At 38.7% G+C, this 22,594-nt stretch overlaps 1 protein-coding gene across 10 annotated transcripts in view; it reads right to left on the reverse strand.

Annotated features, from left to right (window-relative positions):
* Positions 1-22,594, reverse strand: part of LOC140483773 (ERC protein 2) — an 830,166-nt gene that overhangs the window by 163,817 nt on the left and 643,755 nt on the right. For all 10 annotated transcript variants that reach the window (XM_072582317.1, XM_072582315.1, XM_072582316.1 and 7 more), the window contains 2 exons: positions 16,770-16,917; positions 1,762-1,893 (listed from right to left, as the gene is read on the reverse strand). In XM_072582317.1, coding sequence (XP_072438418.1) covers positions 1,762-1,893; positions 16,770-16,917 — 280 coding nt within the window. The remainder of the gene's footprint in view (positions 1-1,761; positions 1,894-16,769; positions 16,918-22,594) is intronic.

The following is a 22,594-nucleotide window of genomic DNA, read 5'->3' on the forward strand; positions in this document are numbered from 1 at the left end:
CCCCGGAAGCATAGGAGGTTGAGGGGTGATCTCATAGAGATTCAGAAAATCATGAGAAGCATTGATAAGGTGAATACCAAAGGTGTTCTCTCCAAGGTAGGGGAATTCAAAACTGGAGGATATAGTTTTAAGGTGAGAAGAAAAAGATTTACAAAAGACCCGAGGGGCACAATTTTCACACAGGGATGCGTATATGGAATGAACTGCCAAATGTAATGGTTAATGCAGGTACAGTTACAACATTTAAAAGATATCTGTACGGGTATATGAATAGGAAGAGTTTGGAGGGATATGGGTCGGGTGCTGGCAGGTGGGACTAGTTTGGGTTGGGATATCTGGTTGGCACGGATGAGTGGGACAGAAGGGTCTACTTCTGGGCTGTACATCTCTATGACTATGACAGTACATGGAAAAAGAAGGCAGGTTTATGGAAGGGAAATCATACTTGATAAAATTACTGGAATGTTTTGAGAACATTACTAGTAGCATTGATAAGAAGGAGTCAGAGCATGTGGTTTACTTGGGCTTTCAGATTCTCTTGATAAGGTCCCACATCGGAGAGGAGAGGAGAGGAGAAACTAAAGTAGGATATAAATTCTAGACTAGGTGTCATCAATACCCACCATCCCTCTTGATGTACCCTGACACCTGCCCCAGTCAGCCAGAGTAGAAAACAGAGTTCATTTGGCATCGGATTCTACATTATATTGGCATTCTCAGGTCATGAGACCATTTAGATTTAAAGGGACTGCTTCTTAGGAGTTGGAATTGAGACCTTGTCAGCATCATATGGCTAGCTCGCATAAGCAGTGATATAGCACCAATACTGTTCCTGTCGACCAGCATACATCTCACTAATTACACAGAAAAATGCACAAATACTCTTTACTGAAACTCATGTAAAAGGGTTTTCACAAAAGGCATAATTCCAGCTTCTGAGTAACACTTGACCTACTGAAGTTACAAAATAGTCTTGGATAAAAACAATAATTTTTGTCTTCACCATCAAATGGCAATGAAAATAATCCATCATAATACCTTTAGCTACAGTGACCATATCTAGAAAAGAGATAAACTCAGATGACAAGGCATTTCCACAAATAATGGAAACATGTTAAATTCTTCAAGAATAGATCACTGCAATTAATAAACTTTTTAGGTTTATATTAACCTGGAACATGTTGTACAACTATTTGCCTGAAAAAGTAATCTTTGAAGCATTGTGATAAAACAGTGGATGCTTATAATCCCATCAATTGGCATACATTAATTACTTTCTGGTTTATTCGGATAAGGGAACAGACCTTTAATACATTATTCCATAGTAAACTGAGAATGCCTAACTTCATTCAAATTGGTTTTAAATACATCCAAAACTGTAAAGATCTCTTTGGATCTTACTGTGAATAATAGAAAAGTTTCAAAAGATTAAAACAGGAACATAATGAATATTACAGTGCAGGCACATGTATTAAGTACTATTATTCACAAAATGAGCTTTCCTTTCTCAATCTTAATTAACATCACAGTTCAGATGACGAATGAGTACAGACATCAAGCACTTCCAGTTTTTGTAACAAATTTGCCTTGTTGACTGAACTAAGAAGCAATTATGGTGAAATTTGAGATTGTGTCATCAATGACTGGCAATACCTTTTCTAATTTGTTATGGATGCAAAATAGAAATAGCCACATTGTCAGTACCAAGTGACCCCAACAGAAAATCATGACTGTTTATAGGCAAGACTCATAAAGACTCACCTGATCAGGAGAGGGTCGATGGTTACTATGTTGTGATCTTGCCGGTGAACGATGGTGATGGTGGTGATGGTGATGGTGGTGATGGTGATCTTCATCATAATTATCTGCCATAAGTTTCATCCGATTTTGTGTCTAAGGAAATAAGAGTAACACATTAAATGATCTAATCTTTCAAACCACTTATAAAAGCCAAAAGGTGTTTGATAATGAAAATAATCCAAAGCTGAGTCAATTACAAAAACCAAAAATGGAATGAAAGGATCTGCATGCTGGACTTCAGCTTTCAATCTTGTCTTTTATGCTGTAAGAGTACCATTGTAATGAAAAGAAAATGTGTTTTATTAACAGCCAATGAATCTTCGCTTAGTTATACAATACTATCATCTAGTCTTGCAAGAATGAACAAGGTTAGAAAAAGAGTGAATACTTGAAAAAAGGCAACATCGGATTCCAAATAGCAAAAGTTTTAATTTAATTGTCTTCAAAAGAAGATCCTAAAGGAATAAAATCATCCTACTTTGACAGCTAGAGGATAACCTGCTTCATTAAAATTAATCCTAGAAAATAGCACAAAAATAATACGGTATACAATAATATGTTCCATCACAAGTCTTGGATGTGTACCCAGGACATTAAATATTTGCCTTCCTTCATCTGGAAGCAGGATACAGCATTAGCTGTATCTCAATTCCAACTCCTAAGAAGCAGTCCCTTTAAATCTAAATGGTCTCATGACCTGAGAATGCCAATATAATGTAGAATCCGATGCCAAATGAACTCTGTTTTCTACTCTGGCTGACTGGGGCAGGTGTCAGGGTACATCAAGAGGGATGGTGGGTATTGATGACACCTAGTCTAGAATTTATATCCTACTTTTTAAATTCATTACTCTTCTCAGTTTTTGTTCCATTCAGAATAGTTAGGTCATCAACAATAAAATATCTGAATCTTTCAATAACATGCTTGCAATAACATTATCAGCAGCAAATTTTTATTCAGGAAGCTTGCTTTTCCATTTCAAGGCCTGAAGTCAAGGCTTACTTGAAAGCATCTTCAAAGACCAAAGATTGCATGGTCTCACGTTAAAATACTGAAAGCCTCAGCCACTCTAAAATAACTAATTAATAGAAAATATTGGAAAATCTCAGCATCACAGGCAGCAATGGATGTTTCTGATTGATGAACTTTTATCAGAGGGTTCGAATGAATAGTCATACATTAAAACTTAAGCTTCTCTACAGATGTTTCCTGGCCTGCTAAGAGTTCTGAATATTTTTACATCTCCACACATGTTTGTGCCCATTATGATGGGAGTCAAATTAGCAATGAAGGAAGAGGTCAGTTCTGTTTCAAATCTGTTTTTCACAAGTCTTATAGCCATAAATGCACTCAGACGAGGCAAATATGTTAAAAATATAGCTTAATAATACAATTGAGCAAATGTCATAATGGGTATCACATGGAAACAAATTCTGAGGGGTGAGGGAAGTGTGCAGTAGTTTGAGATAGCCCCATCTGCAATTGAGATGATGAATGTGAAGGGAATGAGACACCTGGTGAGACTGAGAAGGTGGTTACACAAAGTTCCTCTCTACCTCATTCAAAATGGGCACATGGTGTCCTTCAGAAACCTGTTGGCTAAAATACAATGATATAGAAATTCAAAAGTAAAATTTACAGTACTTGGAATGAACCACAAACAATGCCCTATCACAATGAGATTTTTGAATTTCCTGACCAATGAGCAAGATGTCTTTGGATGCACTCAATCCTTTACTTGTTGGTCTGAATTCCCTTCCTTTACTCCTTTGGCTGTACAGCTGGTTGAAGTTTCTAGTCATTGGTAACACCCCTCATACTGCACCAAAGGAATTCAAATATAAAAAGTTTCACCTGCGCTCCCTTTCATCTTTCAAGCAAATGAGCTACCTAACATTAGCAGGATTTCTCTCCAATCTTAACAGCAGATAGGAATACAGAGCCTTCTTACAAAAATATTCCAATCACATATTTCCGCATATCATCTCAGTGGTTTCTTATCACGACCCGCAATAGACTCCCTAACTGTCATGCTTCATGGATCATAATTCATCTTCACTGTCTTACTTTTCTCTTACTTTGCTATTAGTGTCACGCTTAGATAACTAAACCTTGTTCTAGGAATGTGTTTAAATGCTAATTAGTAGGGTGAGCAATCCATTGTAGACTGTGGGGTTATTGTGCAAGAGAACAGAAAATTGTCCAGCCATTTAGGGTCATAGAGATGGAAACAGACCCTTCGGTCCAACCCGTCCATGCCGACCAGATATCCCAACCCAGTCTAGTCCCACCTGCCAGCACATGGCCCATATCCCTCCAAACCCCTTCTACTCATATACTCATCCAAATGCCTCTTAAATGTTGCAATTGTACCAGTCTCCACCACTTCCTCTGGCAGCTCATTCCATACATGTACCAACTTGTGTGTGAAAACGTTGCCCTTTAGGTCTTTTTTATATCTTTCCCCTCTCACCCTAAACCTATGCCCTCTAGTTCTCGACTCCCCAGCCCCAGGGAAAAGACTTTGTCTATTTACCCCATCCATGCCTCTCGTAATTTCAGAAACCTCTATAAGGTCACCCCTCAGCCTCAGACGCTTCAGGGAAAACAGCCTTAGCTTGTTCAGCCTCTCCCTATAGCTCAAATCCTCCAACCCTGGTAACATGCTTGTTAATCTTTCCTGAACCCTTTCAAGTTTCACAACATCTTTCCAATAGGAAGGAGACCAGAATTGCACACAATATTCCAACAATGTCCTGCACAGCCGCAACATGACCTCCCAGCTCCTGTACTCAATACTCTGACCAATAAACAAAAGCATACCAAACGCCTTCTTTATATCCTGTCTACCTGCGACTCCATTTTCAAGGAGCTATGAACCTGCACTCCAAGGTCTCTTTGTTCAGCAACGCTCCCTCGGACCTTACCATTAAGTGTGTAAGTCCTGCTAAGATTTGCTTTCCCAAAATGCAGCACCTCGTGTTTATCTGAATTAAACTCCATCTGCCACTTCTCTGCCCATTGGCCCATCTGGTCAAGATCCTGCTGTAATCTGAGGTAACCCTCTTTACTGTCCACGACACCTCCAATTTTGGTATCATCTGCAAACTTTCTAACTGTACCTTTTATGCTCACATCCAAATCATTTATGTAAATGACAAAGTAGAGGACCCAGCACTGATGAAAAACAGGGAAATTGCTACTTAACTTATCACCCAGCAAAGACCTCTCCACAATGTGTACTCTTCTTTCTATAGCACCATTCGATTGTGGGTAGTGGAATCATACAACACGGAAACAGGACCTTCGCTCCAACTCATCCATGATGATCTGGTTTGCTAAACTGAACTAGTCCCATTTGCATGTGTTTGGCCCATATGCTCCTAGCCTTTCCTATCCATGACATGTCAAAATGTCTTTTGAACACTGTACTGTACCCACCTCTACCATTTCCTCTGATAGCACATTCCTATTGCATATTACTACCCATGTGAAAAAGGCGCCCCTCATGTCCCTTTTAAATATTTCCCCTTTCACCTTAAAACTATACCCTTTAGCTTTGGACTGCCTTATTCTAGGGAAAAGACCTTGGCTATTCACCTTATCTATACCCCTCGAGATTTTATAAACCTCTATCAGGGCATCCTTCAGCCTTCTACTGTCTAGGGGAAAAAACTCTCCTTATAACTTTAAGGATGGTAATATTAAAATGTGTTCCTCCATTATTACCAAAATATTTCAAACTCTTCTGATGTAAATTGTGGACCAATATATGACAAAAACTTGCCTCTGGCAATCTATAAAACCTTAAACAGTTTTGACGTTTGTGGTACTAGGCATAGACTCAACACTTATCTATGTTCTAAAGCTATCAACCAAAACAAGGCAATTTTTCCCTTCCATTTCAAATAAATCAATGTTTACTTCTTCTCAGTTTTCTTGCGTTTGACTATGGAATGAGGGGGACTTTGTTGAAATCACTTCTCATTCCAAGGCACATTTCAGAACTTTTTAATGATTCTATGAGTCTTTTGATTCCAAAAAATAACCTCTTGCTGTTTTTGTATGGATCTTGTTGGTTTGTTCTGGATGAAGTTCCTCAAATAATCTCTCCCTAAACCTTGGAAGATTAGTAAATCTTAAACCCAACAGATGGCAGCCTTCATCTATATTTTGTTAACGTGCAAGTGTGAAATACTTCTGCAATTGCCCATCATCACACTCTTCAGACCAGCCATTAATGACATAACTGAACATTTCATTGCAGGTTCCTCTAGCAGACGTTAGAATGCCACTTGTAATAATGTAATTCACAGGTCATTCAGTGGCTGAAATGAATTAATCTTCACAACAACTCATGAAAGAATTTCCTCATTTGCATGACCTATGATAATCAATGTTGTACTATTGGGCCATCAGGGTCATACAAACATTCGTGTACACTTATAAAAGTAGAAGAACCAAGCCTTCCAGACCTTCGAGCCTGAGCTGTCATTCAATAAGATCTTGGTTGATCTGTTCGAGTTCTGAGTCCCACATTTCCATATTCCCTCAAAAACCTTTGATTCCCTGCCTACCAAGAATCTATCCACCTCGGCCTTAAAAATACTGAACTGTTCTACTTCCTACCACCTTCTGAGGCACAGTGTTCAAAAATTGCGAAATCCTTGGAGAACAAAAAAAACCTTCCCATCTCTAATCCAAAAGGAAGGCCCGTAATTTTAAAACTGTGCCCCAGGTTCTGGACTCTTCCATAAGGTGAATTATCCTTTCCATGTCCAACTTGTCTAGACCGTTCAGGATCTTTCAATGTTTAGTCAAATCACCCCCCATTCTTGTAAACTTCAGTGGAATTAAGGACAGCCTGTTCTATCATACTTCATAAAATAATCTTCTCATTCCAGGTATAAATCTAGTAAATTTCTCTGAACCTCCACCAACACATTTACATTACATAAGGTGGTGAAAACTGCACAGATTTGAAGATGGTCACACTTATGTCTTGTCACACCTCATTTTTCTGTGCAATTCCATGTGTGTTTTTAAACTAATGGCTATTCTTGAATACAAACAATTTGTGACAAATGTACTAGAACACCTAGATCTCTCTGCACCCTGAAATTCTACAATAGCTCTCTGCTTAAATAATACTTCTGTTTTATTCTGTCTCCCAAAATAAACAACTCCTATTTCTCGCATTATATTCTATCTGACAACATTTTTGTATATTCATTTAACATCTATATTAGTCTGCATCCTGGTTATGTCACCTTCACAATATACATTTTTTACCTATCTTTGGGTCATCTGTAAATTTAGATACCATGCCTCTGCTCTTGTCATCTAAGTCATGAATATAAATTGTAAAATGTTGCGTACACAGAACAGATTCCAGAGGGAACCCAGACATCACATCCTTGCAATCTCAAAATGATCTTTTGTTTTGTTTTTCACCAGTCAGCCAATGTTCATTTTATTTTTCAGTGACCTTTTGTAAGTCACCACTAGAAATCAAAGGACAGTACATCAATGGGCCTCCCTTTATCCACAGTATGTGTTACTCCAAAGAATTCCAATAAGTTGGTCAAATAGTATTTCCCTTTCACAAAATCATGCTAACTCTTTATGTGCCCAATTATAACCTATTTAATCATTGATTCTAATACTGCTGCCCCATGACAGATGCCAAGTTATCTGACTTATAGCGTCTTTGTTTTCTGCCCCTTCCCCTTCTTGAAAGAAAGGGTTATATCTGCTATTTTCCAGTCTGATGTGACCTTTCGAGGATCTTATGAATTTTGGAAAATTAATACACCTGCTACATAATTAGCTAACTCTTTTAAGACACTAGGATGAAGTTGATCAGGGCCTAAAGACTTATCAACAGACAGCTCCATCAGTTTGTTTAGTGTACTTCTCTCGTGATTATAATTTCACCAAGTTTCTCTCTTCCTTCAACCTCCTGATTTAAAGCTTTAGCATCCTCTACAGTGAAGATAGAATCAAAATATCTATTTGTTATATCTGTCAGTTCTTCATTATTTACATATAGCTCTCCATTCTTACCTTCTGGACAACCACTACTCACTCGTTTTCCTTTTGGACACAAATTGAAACTTTTGCTTTCTGTTTTTGCATTTCTAGCTAACTTCACTCACCCTCTAATTTATTTATCCTATTGAATGTTTTCGTCATTCTCTGCCATTCTTTGCAATCTTATCACTCATCTTTGTGCAACAATATTATTTTTTTCCTTAAATTTGGTTTGACTTATTCTGAATATTTTGAAACATCCCTTCAAAATTCTGCCACAGATTCTGCATTGATTCAACTCCAAGCTGAATACTGAAGTTCACTTCAGTTGGCTCAGCTTTCATGCCCAACTAGTTGCCCTTATTTAAGTTTTAAGTAATAGTCTTCAATCAATTCTTCTCCCTTTCAAATTCCAAGAAAAATTCAATGACGTTATGAATGCTGCTACCTTAAAGTGCCTTTATGCTCAGGTCATTAATTAATTCTGTCACATTACACAACACCAGACAGTAAGCAAAATTGAACTTCCTACTTCACAAATATTTGTCAAACTCATTAACATTATATATGATTACTAATGCCGGACATTGATTAAAAATAAAAGTGAAGCGTTAGCTACAGGATTTGCCACAGCTTTTCCTTATGAGAGGTCACACCCGTGGTTTATTTCTTGAGATTATAGTGGGTCTAAGCAGCACCATTAGTCAGGACTTTCTTCACTTTCTCAAATGCTTTCTGACATTCTGCAGAACATGTCCGATGAAAAGTTGATCAAGTGGAGTGAATACATTTGCTATGTCAGGGTGAACTTAGAATCATACATAATATTCCCCACCAATGTTCTCGGCTCATCTTTATTTTCAAAATCCTCTCAACTTTCCCCTGATGGATGGAAACCTTCATTATTAATTTGATGACCCAGGTACATTGTACCTGATACCTTGGGCAGTGCAGGGGCAGCACTGATCATCAGAGGAACTTCAGCAAGAAGTTGGTTGGAGTTTCTCACTTAATTACTTTTAATCATGACTCATTACATATGGATGCAAGGGAAAACCACCAAATTTGATTGGCAGCAAGTTCTAAAGCTCTCTGGGTGCTAACATCCATGTTCCATATTTAAAAGGCACCCAGACTACACTTCACTTTCTGCAACCTAAGAACATCACTCAACCTCTGGCCATCTCTGCTCCTACCTTGAAGTTGCCACACCCCAGCAATAAATGACACTATTCTTCAGCGATGCCTCTCTAAATGTTCTCCTGAATGGACATCGTGAAACAAGAGAAATTCTATTGTCTACATATGATACCTAAAAGGCAACCTGAATAGACATGGCTGCATTGCCAGGGCCCATCGCGTATCACAAGTGAAACTGCCTCTAATGCCGCAAGAGGATATATGATTTACTACACTCTGGCACGTACACATGCCTTTTTGCTCAATGCTTCATGCCCTTACAAGTGAGCTAGCATTGTAAGGTTGCCACTACAGGGATTGTCACTCAGGAGACTGAACATCAGGCATCTCCATCTTCATGTGCAGTCAATACCTGTCACTTTATTGCACCTACCAATGTAGCACTCCTGCACTATAGTGGTATTACATCTCATACATCTGCGAGGTTTCTTAAAGAAATACTCCGAAGATTACTGACCTTTCATCACAATGAAGTGAACCTGCACATCTAATAGTTTTGTACTAAAGGCTTGCACTCCTTTTTAGTTCAGACTCAATTACCTGCCCTGGTCATATATGCTGGCATTAGCCATTATGGCTGCCTTGCTTGGGTGGTTAGCTGGTGTTTGAACCCTTGGTAGACTTCACCCCGAAGGCTGCAAGCAATCAACAAAAATTTGGCAGATTGTATATGACTGAGATACCTCATGAACTGATCAAGATGAACAGGTTTCACCCCAAAAAACTGTAAAGAAAGAAATGCCTTAGTGAATAAGGAGCAAAGTAACTGAAGAGATTTGTACTCACAGAAGCTTGGACGACAAAGTCTACCCTGCCAGGTACACCTTTCATCATATAAATAGTAATGTTTGTGAACACAGGTTTCCTGGCAAGTAAGTTTGGGCCTACGAATGTTATTCCAGTGGACTGGAGTGGCAATGAGTATTTACTGACATGCTAATCAATGTGGAAGAATATCCCAGGTCAGGAATGCCAACTTATTTGAAAAGGTTTTCAAAACTTAATACCAAACATTTAAGTCATGATCAGAAACTGAATTTGTCTCTTCCCTACCATTCCGAAAGTTCTGGGGTAGTCTGGATAATCCGGCCGATGATACAAGACGTTTTAGCTTTAAAGTCATAATTCTGAAATCAATCTAAGACTTCATTCAGCCATATAACGTGTCCTTTCATAGTCCTCCTGCTAATTAGGATATCATCTAAGTTTCCACATACTCCTTTCATTCCACTTTGCATGTGATCCAGAATACTCTTAAAAAATGTGGGAAGAGTAGACATTCAAACAGTAATCTTTCAGATAACCATTTTGTGCATGAATGGTAAACTGCTTCTTTCTCTTGTAAATTAATCTAGCATGCTGAACACCTTTTCACAGCTTCACTGGCAGGCAATAGTTAAATATCAACCTTGATCACCTTATTTACCATTTGCTTATATTACCCACAAATCCAAACAGATGTTAGAATGGGTAGGGCCCATCTTTTTAATTGTTCCTGTGGTTTCCAATTTATTCACTCTCTACTTTGTCTAACTGTGGATTAGGCACAGGACTAACCTTACAAAATGTCAAGTGCATGTTGTCCTTTTTCTTCACTTTAGCTTTGTGATTAATTTTTTAAATTGAAATTCAATTCTTATTCTTCAGAATTCACTTTGTGTGCTCTTTCTTTTGAAAGTCAGGCATATTTTTGCTGATGCCAATTGCAAATAACTCGGCCTAGATTAACTACATATTCTTAAACTGAAAAATGTGTTGCTGAAAAAGCACAGCAGTCAGGCAGCATCAAAGGAGCAGGAGAATCGATGCTTATGCCCAAAACATCGATTCTCCTGCTCCTTTGATGCTGCCTGACCTGCTGTGCTTTTCCAGCAACACATTTTTCAGCTCTGACCTCCACCATCTGCAGTCCTCACTTTCTCCTACATATTCTTAAAGCCAATTCCTTTCCATCTGGGAGATTTTGTCCCTCCTATTACTATTGGGGCAAGGAAGAGAATGCATCATTGTAATTCCCCCGAGTGCAACCTAACAGTAAAATACTGTTAATGGAATAACTAGTCAGTTTCAAACCAACTTTGAACAAGGTAATGTGAGGTTGAACCTGTGACTTTCATTTCAAGTCTGGGCACTGCCTTACACTTCAGTTATAGAGTCATAGAGATGTGCAGCATGGAAACATCGGTCCAACCCGTCCATGCCGACCAGATATCCCAACCCAATCCAGTCTCACCTGCCAGCACCTTGCCCATATCCCTCCAAACCCTTCCTATTCATACACCCATCCAAATGCCTCTTAAATGTTGCAATTGTACCAGCCTCCACCACTTCCTCTGGCAGCTCATTCCATACACACACCACGCACTGCGTGAAAAAGTTGCCCCTTAGGTCTCTTTTATATCTTTCCCCTCTCACCCTAAACCTATGCCCTCTAGTTCTGGACTCCCCGACCCCAGGTCTACTTATCCTATCCATGCCCCTCGGAAACCTCTATAAGGACACCCCTCAGCTTCTGACGCTCCAGAGAAAACAGCCTCAGCCTGTTCAGCCTCTCCCTGTAGCTTAAATCCTCCAACCCTGGTAACATCCTTGTAAATACTTGTAAATACTTTCTGAACTCTTTCAAGTTTCACAACATCTTTCCGATAGGAAGGAGACCAGAATTGCATGCAATATTCCAATAGTGGCCTAACCAATGCCCTGTACAGCTGCAACATGACCTCCCAACTCCTGTACTCAATACTCTGACCAATAAAAGAAAGCAGACCAAACACCTTCTTCACTATCCTATCTACCTGCAATTCCACTTAAAAGGAGCTGTGAACCTGCACTCCAAGGTCTCTTTGTTCAGCAACACTCCATTAAGTGTATAAGTCCTGCTAAGATTTGCTTTCCCAAAATGCAGCACCTCGCATTTATCTGAATTAAGCTCCACCTGCCACTTCTCAGCCCATTGGCCCATCTGGTCCAGATCCTGTCGTAATCTGATGTAACCCTCTTCGCTGTCCACTACACGTCCAATTTTGGTGTCATCTGCAAACTTACTAACTGTACCTCTTATGCTCGCATCCAAATCATTTATGTAAATGACAAAAGTAGAGGACCCAGCACCGCTCCTTGTGGCACTCCACTGGTCACAGGCCTCTAGTCTGAAAAACAACCCTCCACCACCACCCTCTGTCTTCTACCTTTGAGCCAGTTCTGTATCCAAATGGCTAGTTCCCCCTGTATTCCATGAGGTCTAAACTTGCTAATCAGTCTCCCATGGGGAACCTTGTCAAACGTCTTACTGAGGTCCATATAGATCGCATCTATTGCTCTGCGCTCATCAATCCTCTTTGTTACTTCTTCAAAAAACTCAATCAAGTTTGTGAGACATGATTTCCCACACACAAAGCCATGTTGACTATCCCTAATCAGTCCTTGCTTTTCCAAATATATGTACATCCTGTCCCTCAGATTTCCCTCCAACAACTTGCCCACCACCGAGGTCAGGCTCAGTGGTCTATAGTTCCCTGGCTTGTCTTTACCGCTTTTCTTAAACAGTGGCACCATGTGTGCCAACCTCCAGTCTTCCAGCACCTCACCTGTGACTATCGATGATGCAAATATCTCAGCAAGAGGCCCAGCAATCACTTCTCTAGCTTCCCAGAGTTCTTGGGTACACCTGATCAGGTCCTGGGGATTTATCCACCTTTAACCATTTCAGACATCCAGCACTTCCTCCTCTGTAATCTGGACATTTTGCAAGATGTCGCCATCTATTTTCCTACAGTCTATATCTTCCATATCCTTTTTCACAGTAAATACTGATGCAAAATATTCATTTAGTATCCCCTCCATTTTCTGCAGTTCCACACAAAGGCCGCCTTGCTGATCTTTGAGGGCCCCTATTCTCTCCCTAGTTACCCTTTTGTCCTTAATGTATTTGTAAAAACTCTTTGGATTCTCCTTAATTCTATTTGCCAAAGTTATCGCATGTCGCTTTTTTGCCTTCCTGATTTCCCACTTAAGTATATTTCTAATTCTTTTATACTCTTCTAAGGATTTACTCGATATATCCTGTCTATATCTGACATAAGCTACCTTCTTTTTCTTAACCAAACCCTCAATTTCTTTAGTCATCCAGCATTCCCTATACCTACCAGCCTTTCCTTTCACCCTGACAAGAATATACTTTCCCTGGATTCTAGTTATCTCATTTCTGTAGGCTTCCCATCAGCTTTCGAAAGTTCTTGCCTAATACCGTCAAAATTGGCCTTTCTCCAATTTAGAACTTCAACTTTTAGATCTGGTCTATCTTTTCCATCATTATTTTAAATCTAATGGAATTATGGTCGCTGGCTCCAAAGTGCTCCCCCACAGACACCTCAGTCACCTGCCCTGCCTTATTTCCCAAGAGTAGGTCAAGTTTTGCACCTTCTCTAGTAGGTACATCCACATACTGAATCAGAAAATTGTCTTGTAAGCACTTTATAAATTCCTCTCCATCTAAACCTTTAACACTATGGCAGTCCCAGTCGATGTTTGGAAAGTTAAAATCCCTGACCATAACTACCCTACTATTCTTACAGATAGCTGAGATCCCCTTACAAGGTTGTTTCTCAATTTCCCTCTGACTATTATACAATCCCAATAAGGTGATCATCCCTTTCTTATTTCTCAGATCCACCCAAATAACTTCCCTGGATGTATTTCTAGGAATATCCTCCCTCAGCACAGCTGCAATGCTATCCCTTATCAAAAATGCCACTCCCCCTCCTCTCTTGCCTCCCTTTCTATCCTTCCTGTAGCATTTGTATCCTGGAACATTAAGCCGCCAGTCCTGCCCATCCCTGAGCCATGTTTCTATAATTGTTATGATATCTCAGTCCCATGTTTCTAACCATGCCCTGAGTTCATCTGCTTTCCCTGTTAGGCTCCTTGCATTGAAATAAATGTAGTTTAATTTATTAGTCCTACCTTGTCCCTGCCTGTCCTGACTGTTTGACTCACTTCTGTTCTCAACTGTACCCGTCTCAGATCGATCTCTTTCCTCGCTATCTCCCTGGGTCCCACTCCCCACCTATCTAGTTTAAATCCTCCCGAGCAGTTCGAACAAATTTCCCTGCCAGTATATTAGTCCCCTTGCAATTTAGGTGCAATCTGTCCTTCTTGTACAGGTCACTTGTACCCCAAAAGAGATTCCAATGAGCCAAAAATGTGAATCCTTCTCCCATACACCAGCTCCTCAGCCATGCATTCATCTGCTCTATCCTACAATTCCCGTCCTCACTAGCTTGTAGCACTGGGAGTACTCCAGATATTACTACCCTTGAGGACCTCCTTTTTAAATTTCTGCCTAACTGTCTGTAATCTCCCTTCAGAATCTCGACAATGACCTCTTGCTGGCCCCTCTCCCCCATGAGAACATTCTGCACCCTCTCGGAGACATCCTTGAACCTAGCACCGGGAAAACAACACACCATTCTGCTTTTTCTCTGCTGGCCACAGAAACACCTGTCTGTACCTTGGACTACAGAATCCCCTAACACGTCTTGGAAGCCGACGTACTCCTCGTTGCGTTAGAGCCAGTCTCAATACCAGAAACTTGGCTGTTCGTGCTATGTTCCCCTGAGAATCCATCACCCCCTACATTTTCCAAAACAGCATACCTGTTTGAAATGGGTATATCCACAAAAGACTCCTGCACTAGCTGCCTACCTCTTTTACCCTTCCTGGAGTTAATCCATCTATGGGACTGTATCTGAGACTTCCCTCCCTTCCTATAACTGCCAAGAAAACAGCAATGCAGTGAGCAGTACAAATGTTAGGAAGCAGATAAAAACATTAGCAACAAAATGCTGTAGGCATGTATTCTATTTTCTGACATTTCTATGTTTGTAATCTAGTTTTTTTTTAAAAACTGGATAGCGAGTCTTTTGTGATGTTTATGCTTGCTCTTTAACTGGTAACCATGTAATGTGAAGATGTTCCACCAGATATGTTAAGGTAGTTTTCAAAAAGTGCCAATGTTTCACAAAGTTTCCATTATGTTGAGCAAGAGAAACTCATGCTAATGTCGCACATTTTAAATTAGTGAAAAAAATACCAGAAAGCAGAAGAAAAAGGTATTCCACATCAAATTGGCAAAGGTGGATTTACTGTCAATGCTATTCTCACTGGAATGCCCACGAGTTGTTACATTCTTCACCTACAGTAGAGCTGTGCTCAACAAGGTGCAAAAAATCTTGCTTGTTTGTGAAACACAGAAAAGTACTGCTAAACTTATCTTTGGACCTGATATTCGCCTGTTCATTATAAGCTATGTCAATCATACTTGTGTAAATAGGAGATTAATTCAGGTGGTGATTTGATCAGGAGAGTGACAAGTGACAAGTCGTTACAAGTGAAAAACATTAATAATGAACTTTACGTAATGGCTTACCTCAGGATACTGTGCCAAGAGGCAGCATCATGACTTAGACATCAAAACCAGAAGTGAACAGAAAAGACAGAGCTGACAGTTGATGCTGCTGGAACCTCTTTGGATACTAGCAACACTCTTATCAATTCAAGGACTCCTCGTGAAACTGTGGAAACCACTGTCAGGTGGAGAATCTTGATAAATATTTGGTCTTTTGGAATATGGTATAGAAATCAAGCTTGAAATTGAAGCTTGCTGCACTTGGGAATACAGGCTGCAAATAAACATTATTGCGGCCACCTTGTTAGTTTAGGGAATGCCTGAAGCATGAACCCACATTTCTCCTTCAAACACTGGCAGACCTTTGCAACTGCAAACGTTGCTGGTTTTATTCCCATCAATAGCCAAACCTATATCCCCATTATTACACTATATGTCAGGGTGTAATCTTATACTTTATTTTCAGCAAAATTCAAATTCAGAATTACATTTCACAAATTCCACTAAGGCCCAGATAGATTTCAAAATGTGAATAAATAAATGTTCTCCAAGTTTTCAAAATTAAAGCTGCAATTTTTAAATGATCTTGGAAATTAGACAAAATGGAATGATCCTGCAAAAGTGGAGCACTGCCACAACTGCCTGCATCCAGATTAAATGCAAAAATAGTGCAGATTTTGCAAATCTGAAATGAAAAAAGAAAATGCCAGATACCCAAAACATTAAGCACTATCTATATGGAGAGAAACAAAGCTAACATTTCAGGTTGGTCACATGCTTTCTCTCCAGCCTTACCTGCTGAGTATTTCAGACATGTTTGCTCAAAGAATAGGGCAATTAAAATTTTGGTCCATATCAAAATTTTACACTCTAGTCAATTTTACATGTACTAAAAAACTCTTCTAAAGAAAGTCAAGCATTCATGGACTATTAATTTGTCTCACTTAGATCCAATAAATTATTTTAAAAGTTGTGACAAAACTTCATGATCTGAACAGCCTTCATTAACTCTAATTTTTATTAAAGCAAAATAATTCAAAACGTCACCTATCAAAACAATTAGTAAGGCTTCTTTTACAGGACAATTTTATCTTTCCATTACCGCATAGTTCGTCCTCATTTCAACACACGAATACATCTTCAATATAAATTAACGTTTGAGAAACACACATTTAAAATCAGGCAGGACATGTTGTGAATTCTACGACAAAATTCATGATTTGTAGAATTTACTGAATGACAAATGTTCATGAAAGTGTAGTATTCTAGAGGGCAATTTTGCTTCTCTTGTAGAATAACTTAGCGTAACACCAAACACAGTGGAACTTGCCTGTTGTTTCAACTGTTGTACTAGTCGGTCCTTTTCACGTTTAAGAGCTATTACTTCATCTTGTGTCTTTTTCTTTTTAGAGGCAGACAATTCTAATAAGGCAATGTTTGCATCCTTCTCACTGATGGCTGCCAGCAGTGCTTCTTGTCTGCAACATAAATTAGTCTAGTTAAGGAACCAATAGGAATAAATGACAATGGCAAGGAGAAGCCTACATTTCTTTTTATAAATTCAACATGCTTGGACAGGCATTCCTATTGCAATTCAGCCTTCCGTAAACATGTTCAGTTTTGGATCTGGAAGAATGTCATAATTATTGTCTCCAAATGTACAGCATTGCTTTATCAACTGTAGCCAACAGATATGCCACCATAAAGTCAGAGATCACCTTCTATTGCATGTTTAATCCATAGCATTCACACCAACTCAATGAATGAAAACTTAGATTTAAGTCCATGCCCACACAATCTTGTACACTTAGACAATGGCATTAAGCTGCAACAAATTTGGCAGTAACAAGTCAAAGGATGTGGTTATACGAAACTTGAAGAATGTCACTTAATGTAGCAAGTGGTTGTCCTTTAGGTTTGAGGCAAATTTTGTTCAGGCAAAGTAGAGAAGTATTGTACTGCATTTAGCTGTGTTGTACGAGCTGGAAGAATGTGCTGCTTACACCAGTTGTCACAAATCAATTTCCCAGTTACTTTATCTGTAACTTTGAATAATATAGTCTGCTGTTAAAAGATGAAAAATAAATTCTGGTCATTTCATTCAAATTTTCTCAGAGGTATCAGAGTGCTTAGTGTGTGATTTTTCAAGAGTGAATCTTAATACCACTTTCTCGACAATTTGTAATGGGTAACAGCAGCGACATAATCATATTAGCCATATATCAACAAAGAAAAAAAAATTCCAAAAATATAGTATTTTTCTAGTTGTGGTACAATTTTCCTCCCTGTGCAAAGGAGTAGTTAGCTGTTTCAACTTGAAAATCATGCAGAGTAATCTGTGCTAAATTAGAATGATTATATTTTATTGAATCATGTACCCTATATTACTCTAAAGAATAGACTTTTGGCTTAAAAATGTATGCACTCAAAATTGTTGAGGGCATCCTTCCAGTAGTCAACACGCAATGACATGGAACTTGTGGCCAGGAATGAGGCACGTACTGCTGATATTGAAGTGCAGCATCTCTCTGGTGAGAATTACACCTTCAGTGGCACTACAACTGATTTCAGCAGTCTTCACTGGGGAACTAGAGGACAGAATTCTGGAACATTTGCTAAAATGTTCTGAAGTCTTGCAAAAATTCAGTTTTAAACATTTCTGCTAATTAATTTAAGAGCATTCCAGGAATATAAAGTTAATTTTCAAGACCGTGAAATTACCCATCAAATTCTATTAACTGCATTGTTGTCAAAAGCACCTGACTGAACATGAAACCCTCAGGGTTCCAAATATTGATGTGATTGAAATTTTCACAAATTTCAGTGACTGCTGGTTCTGTGTTGAGTGGGGAGGTAGGCTGCATGCCACAGAGCAGCTGGTGCCAAAACTCTGAGTAACAGTCTGCAATTTCAGGATGACTGCGCAAACTTGCATACGTTCAATGACTACAAACTGCAGTTAGTTTCAATGGGCTAATGACAGCGAATGCCGACAATTTTCTATTGGTCCCTTTGACCCATGCAAATCTGGACTAATATGACTTTGGGGAGCCTTCATCGTTTCAACCCTCATCCTGGCAAAATCATCTTTGGCCATTAATAGACTCGAAATAAAATTCAATACCTCAGGAAATAGCAGGCTCCAGTAAGGGTGCTGCCAACTGATCAGAAACCAGCAGCTCTCCATTAATTCAGGAGACACACCATGGCATCAAACCAGTTTGGAATATGGCTTTTGAGAGTTATTGGGTGCCAAGCTGGTGAGCTCCAGTGAAAAGGTTGGGGTTGGAACAGAACTCCTTTAAAAACCACTTTGTCATGTACTATCACAACAACTGTTTATATATTGGTGGTTTGATGACTTCCCTTGAGACTGTATTCCATTGGATTCTGGAGGCTGTATTTCAGTATCTACTCATACCCAGAATTCCTGCTCTTTTATTGACAGCTAGACTCAGTAAGCTGATTTTCACCAAGCTGCAATGTTTTGTAGCTGCATAAGCGACATCCTTCTCAAGGAATTCCTTCACCACAACTCAGTTGAATTGAACTACCAAGACCTCCCAGGGCTTTTACTAATTCCTCACTGGCCCAGACAACTACCTGAACATCTTTTGAGATCCATTCTCAACTCTTAGCTGCACCTCCAGGCTTCGAGACCTTCTCAGAGTCCTAATTACTTGATGCCTACTACAACTGACCTTTTTTTCTCCATTTCTCCTGCTGCAAATCACTTGATCTCATTTCCTTTTGGACCATTGCCACTTTGCACTCATATTCATCTGCAACTTCCTAAAGATGAAACTGGAACACTGGGCCAAGCATCTGCAGCATGCCCCACTCTGTGCTTGCATTCGGCATACCAAGAATTTAGTCCTCAGCGTTCACCCAGGAAAAAAAATGATAAGTTCAGGTTTCTTAGCACAACGAATATTTATTAACTGTTAAAATCAAATCTAACTGACGCCATTTTAAATTGTTCCTAGTCTAAACAAAGCACATGGTTTATTTAAAACTCTTCCTACATATTTTTCTACTATTACTGGGAGCTTAAATGAAAGCATGACGTTAAGACCATATGCTTGTTTTGCTTGCCACATAGAGTTTCCAACTGTAAGTTTAAAGTGAATATACATGATTTCAAAGACCTTTTGGGCCTTTGGTTCATCCAGTTTACTGAACATTGAATCAAAGGATAGGCACAAGTTTTGTTTATTACAATATAAATGGCTTTGGACTATTTGTCTGTATTTTACAAGCACACGTTAAAAAAAATACAGAAAGCATCTATTTGCTGATGACCTCAGCTGATAGAACATGGAAAACAACAGCTACTCAACACATTTGGTATATGCCAACTTCATCTGAAGTGCCTCATCACTGAAACATACTAGCCATCCAAAGTTTATTCCTTGAAAACAAAGGCAGTTTTCACATTTTAATCCACACTGTAACTTTGAAAATAAACAACATTACTCTTCTGGAATTCAGCACTCGTGTTTTTAGGTGCAATTATCTGAAGAAAACATCTGGACTTGGCTAGTATATTAAATTAACTATGTCTAGCACAGAATCCTGGCTCTGATTCTGTGCCTAATCGCAACATTAATCATTTGATTCAACTGCCTCAACTTAATATTGCTCTGTCTCCCAATGCTTTCATTCTTAGTTTACTCAGAAACAAAAAAGCAGAATAAACAAGCCAACTTGAGAGTATGAAATATAAATCCACAAAATAAAGTCTAGAGTTACAGAATATCTGCTTAAGCTTAAGAAGGCTACAAAACAGAAAAGGTAAAATCCTGCAAAACACAACTCTTGGGGCAGCTGGCAAATGGTATGAATGGGATTTTATATTTAATAGAGAAACCCAATACTACACAAAAAAAAGATAAGGAGACATACAGCCAAAGGGCAAAAATCCATAAAATTGGGCTGCAGAATACAGATAAAAAGGGGTACAGTATGTTATTGCATCAAACTCTAGCCTAAACAGCTGTCAAAGCAGTAGTTCTTAAACAAATATGGCAAAATTATAAGATGGTGTGCATTGCACCATCAACCTACAACAAATGTCAGAATTGTTACATTAATAGTTGTCAAAAACACTGGAAGAAGGGAACCAAACTATCAATGGTCATTGGCAAAGGATTGCAAAGTATTATGTACAGACAGATAATTGTCAAACCTGACAAATAGTAATAAAGTTACTGAAAAAAGTCATTTTCTTTAAAATTATCACCAATTCTTTTCTTATAGAAATTATAAGATGACATTGCTTTCAGAAAATCACAGTCACTCAATGATGCTTAAACTACATAGCAATAGTTTGTGTGTGACCTTTCACAGCAAAGGAACAGTAAGCTATTCAGCTGATAGTGGAAGATTGAGTGGGTGGGGGTGGTGGAATTGGTGTTAGAGGGTGAACATTGTGACTCCAATTCGTACCCACTCTCCCCATAGTGTCCTTCAAGCAGAGGTTACTGGTAACATTTAGAGAGACTTATGGTCAAGTTCCTTCTTCCTAACTCTGAAGGCACTGAAACCATTGTTGCATCCCTAATTAAGTCATGACACAGAGTCGCTGATTTAACAAGGATAAAAGACTGATCCTGGGGCCTTCTTGGGTTCTAAGCCTAGCTATTCACTACAAAGTTTACTAAGCCACGATGATGGCCATCAATAATATTTTGACGAGAACCCCGAGCTCATATTTGGTGCAGCCTTGGAAGAAATGCTGCAGTAAAATTATTTTAAATGAACTTATTGGGATAAGCAACAAAATAATACAAATATTACACTAGGAGACCCAGAGTCCTCAAGTTATATCCTACATTCAGGCTTTGATGTACTCAAAAGGAACAGCCACGTTGAAATACTCCGAATATTCTTAGTAATAGAGTGGGTTGAAAAGAATGACAACTCCTAATAAGAACAATCTGTGTTTAGGAGAAAAACAGTCAAGGCACACTACACAGGACACTGTTGTATCCTGGAGAAAAAAATCTTTTTCAACCACAGCACTGAAACTGGCTTATGTTAAAAAAAGTGGTTTACTGTTTATCAAAATCACATGCAAGACATGTGACAGACAGTTTAATCAGTATACATTTGTAATGGAAAAAAATGAAAATACTAAAGAAATAGCATAAAAGCATATATTTTGATCCACTGAATTCAATATATTGTGATTTTTTAAAAGCAATCTCAAGTGTTCATTTATCTTAATGGGTTGAGTCTATTACACGCAAAAAATAGAACTCTTGCTAAATATTACAGTATTGCAGTAATTAACAGGTGTAACACCATAATCTTTAACAATAATTTGGAGGTAAATTCTTCAAATCTAACCAATGTTACCATGCAATTGAACCCTGTATATGAGCACATTCAGCTTACTTCCAAATAACAGCTTCTGCTTCCAGAAGATCGGGGGAAACGAGTTAAGCTATTGTTTGGAATTAACATTAAAAATAAAACATGGATAACAATGTGCCGAACGAGCTGGAAAAACATAGATGGCACAGCATGTGAAAGACTAAAAGAACATAGCCTAATGATATCCAGTCATAACCAGGGTGTTTTATATATTGTCAACATAGATACAAAGTAAAAGAAGGTCTTGCTTTAACTGTTGGGAAATACTTTACATTGAAATTAAACAGTACTTATTGCTGCCTTACCACTGATGATCTTGCCACACTAGTGATTTATTTGAACAAAAACATTTTTAGTCGCTGCAGGTTAAACTATGTTTAGCTCTTACTGTACACTAATTTATGAAACATGTGCACATACCTACTAATTACAGCATGATTTTAAGAATTTGATGTTTGCACAAATGACAATCATGGGAACACAGACAATGTTCAGGCTGTTCTTACATCAAGTCTTATAGCATCAGGTTAAACATGGGCATGGAAGCTTTCTGCTGATGACCATCTACCATTGCTGTCAGCCAGTGAATCAATATTTCTACATATTGAACACCAATGAAAAAGATATGGAAGGAAGCAAGGCTCAATAACCTCTTGGTGGCAGATTTCAAATCCACTACCAGGAGTATTCACCGAGTGCAGCAAGTCCTAAATGACACAGTTGCTGGATTGGATTTCAGATGTTAAGGCAACCAAATAAAGGGGAAAACAAATCATC

Source organism: Chiloscyllium punctatum, chromosome 12 (assembly GCF_047496795.1).
Source record: "Chiloscyllium punctatum isolate Juve2018m chromosome 12, sChiPun1.3, whole genome shotgun sequence".
In the NCBI taxonomy this organism is placed as follows: Eukaryota; Metazoa; Chordata; class Chondrichthyes; order Orectolobiformes; family Hemiscylliidae; genus Chiloscyllium; species Chiloscyllium punctatum.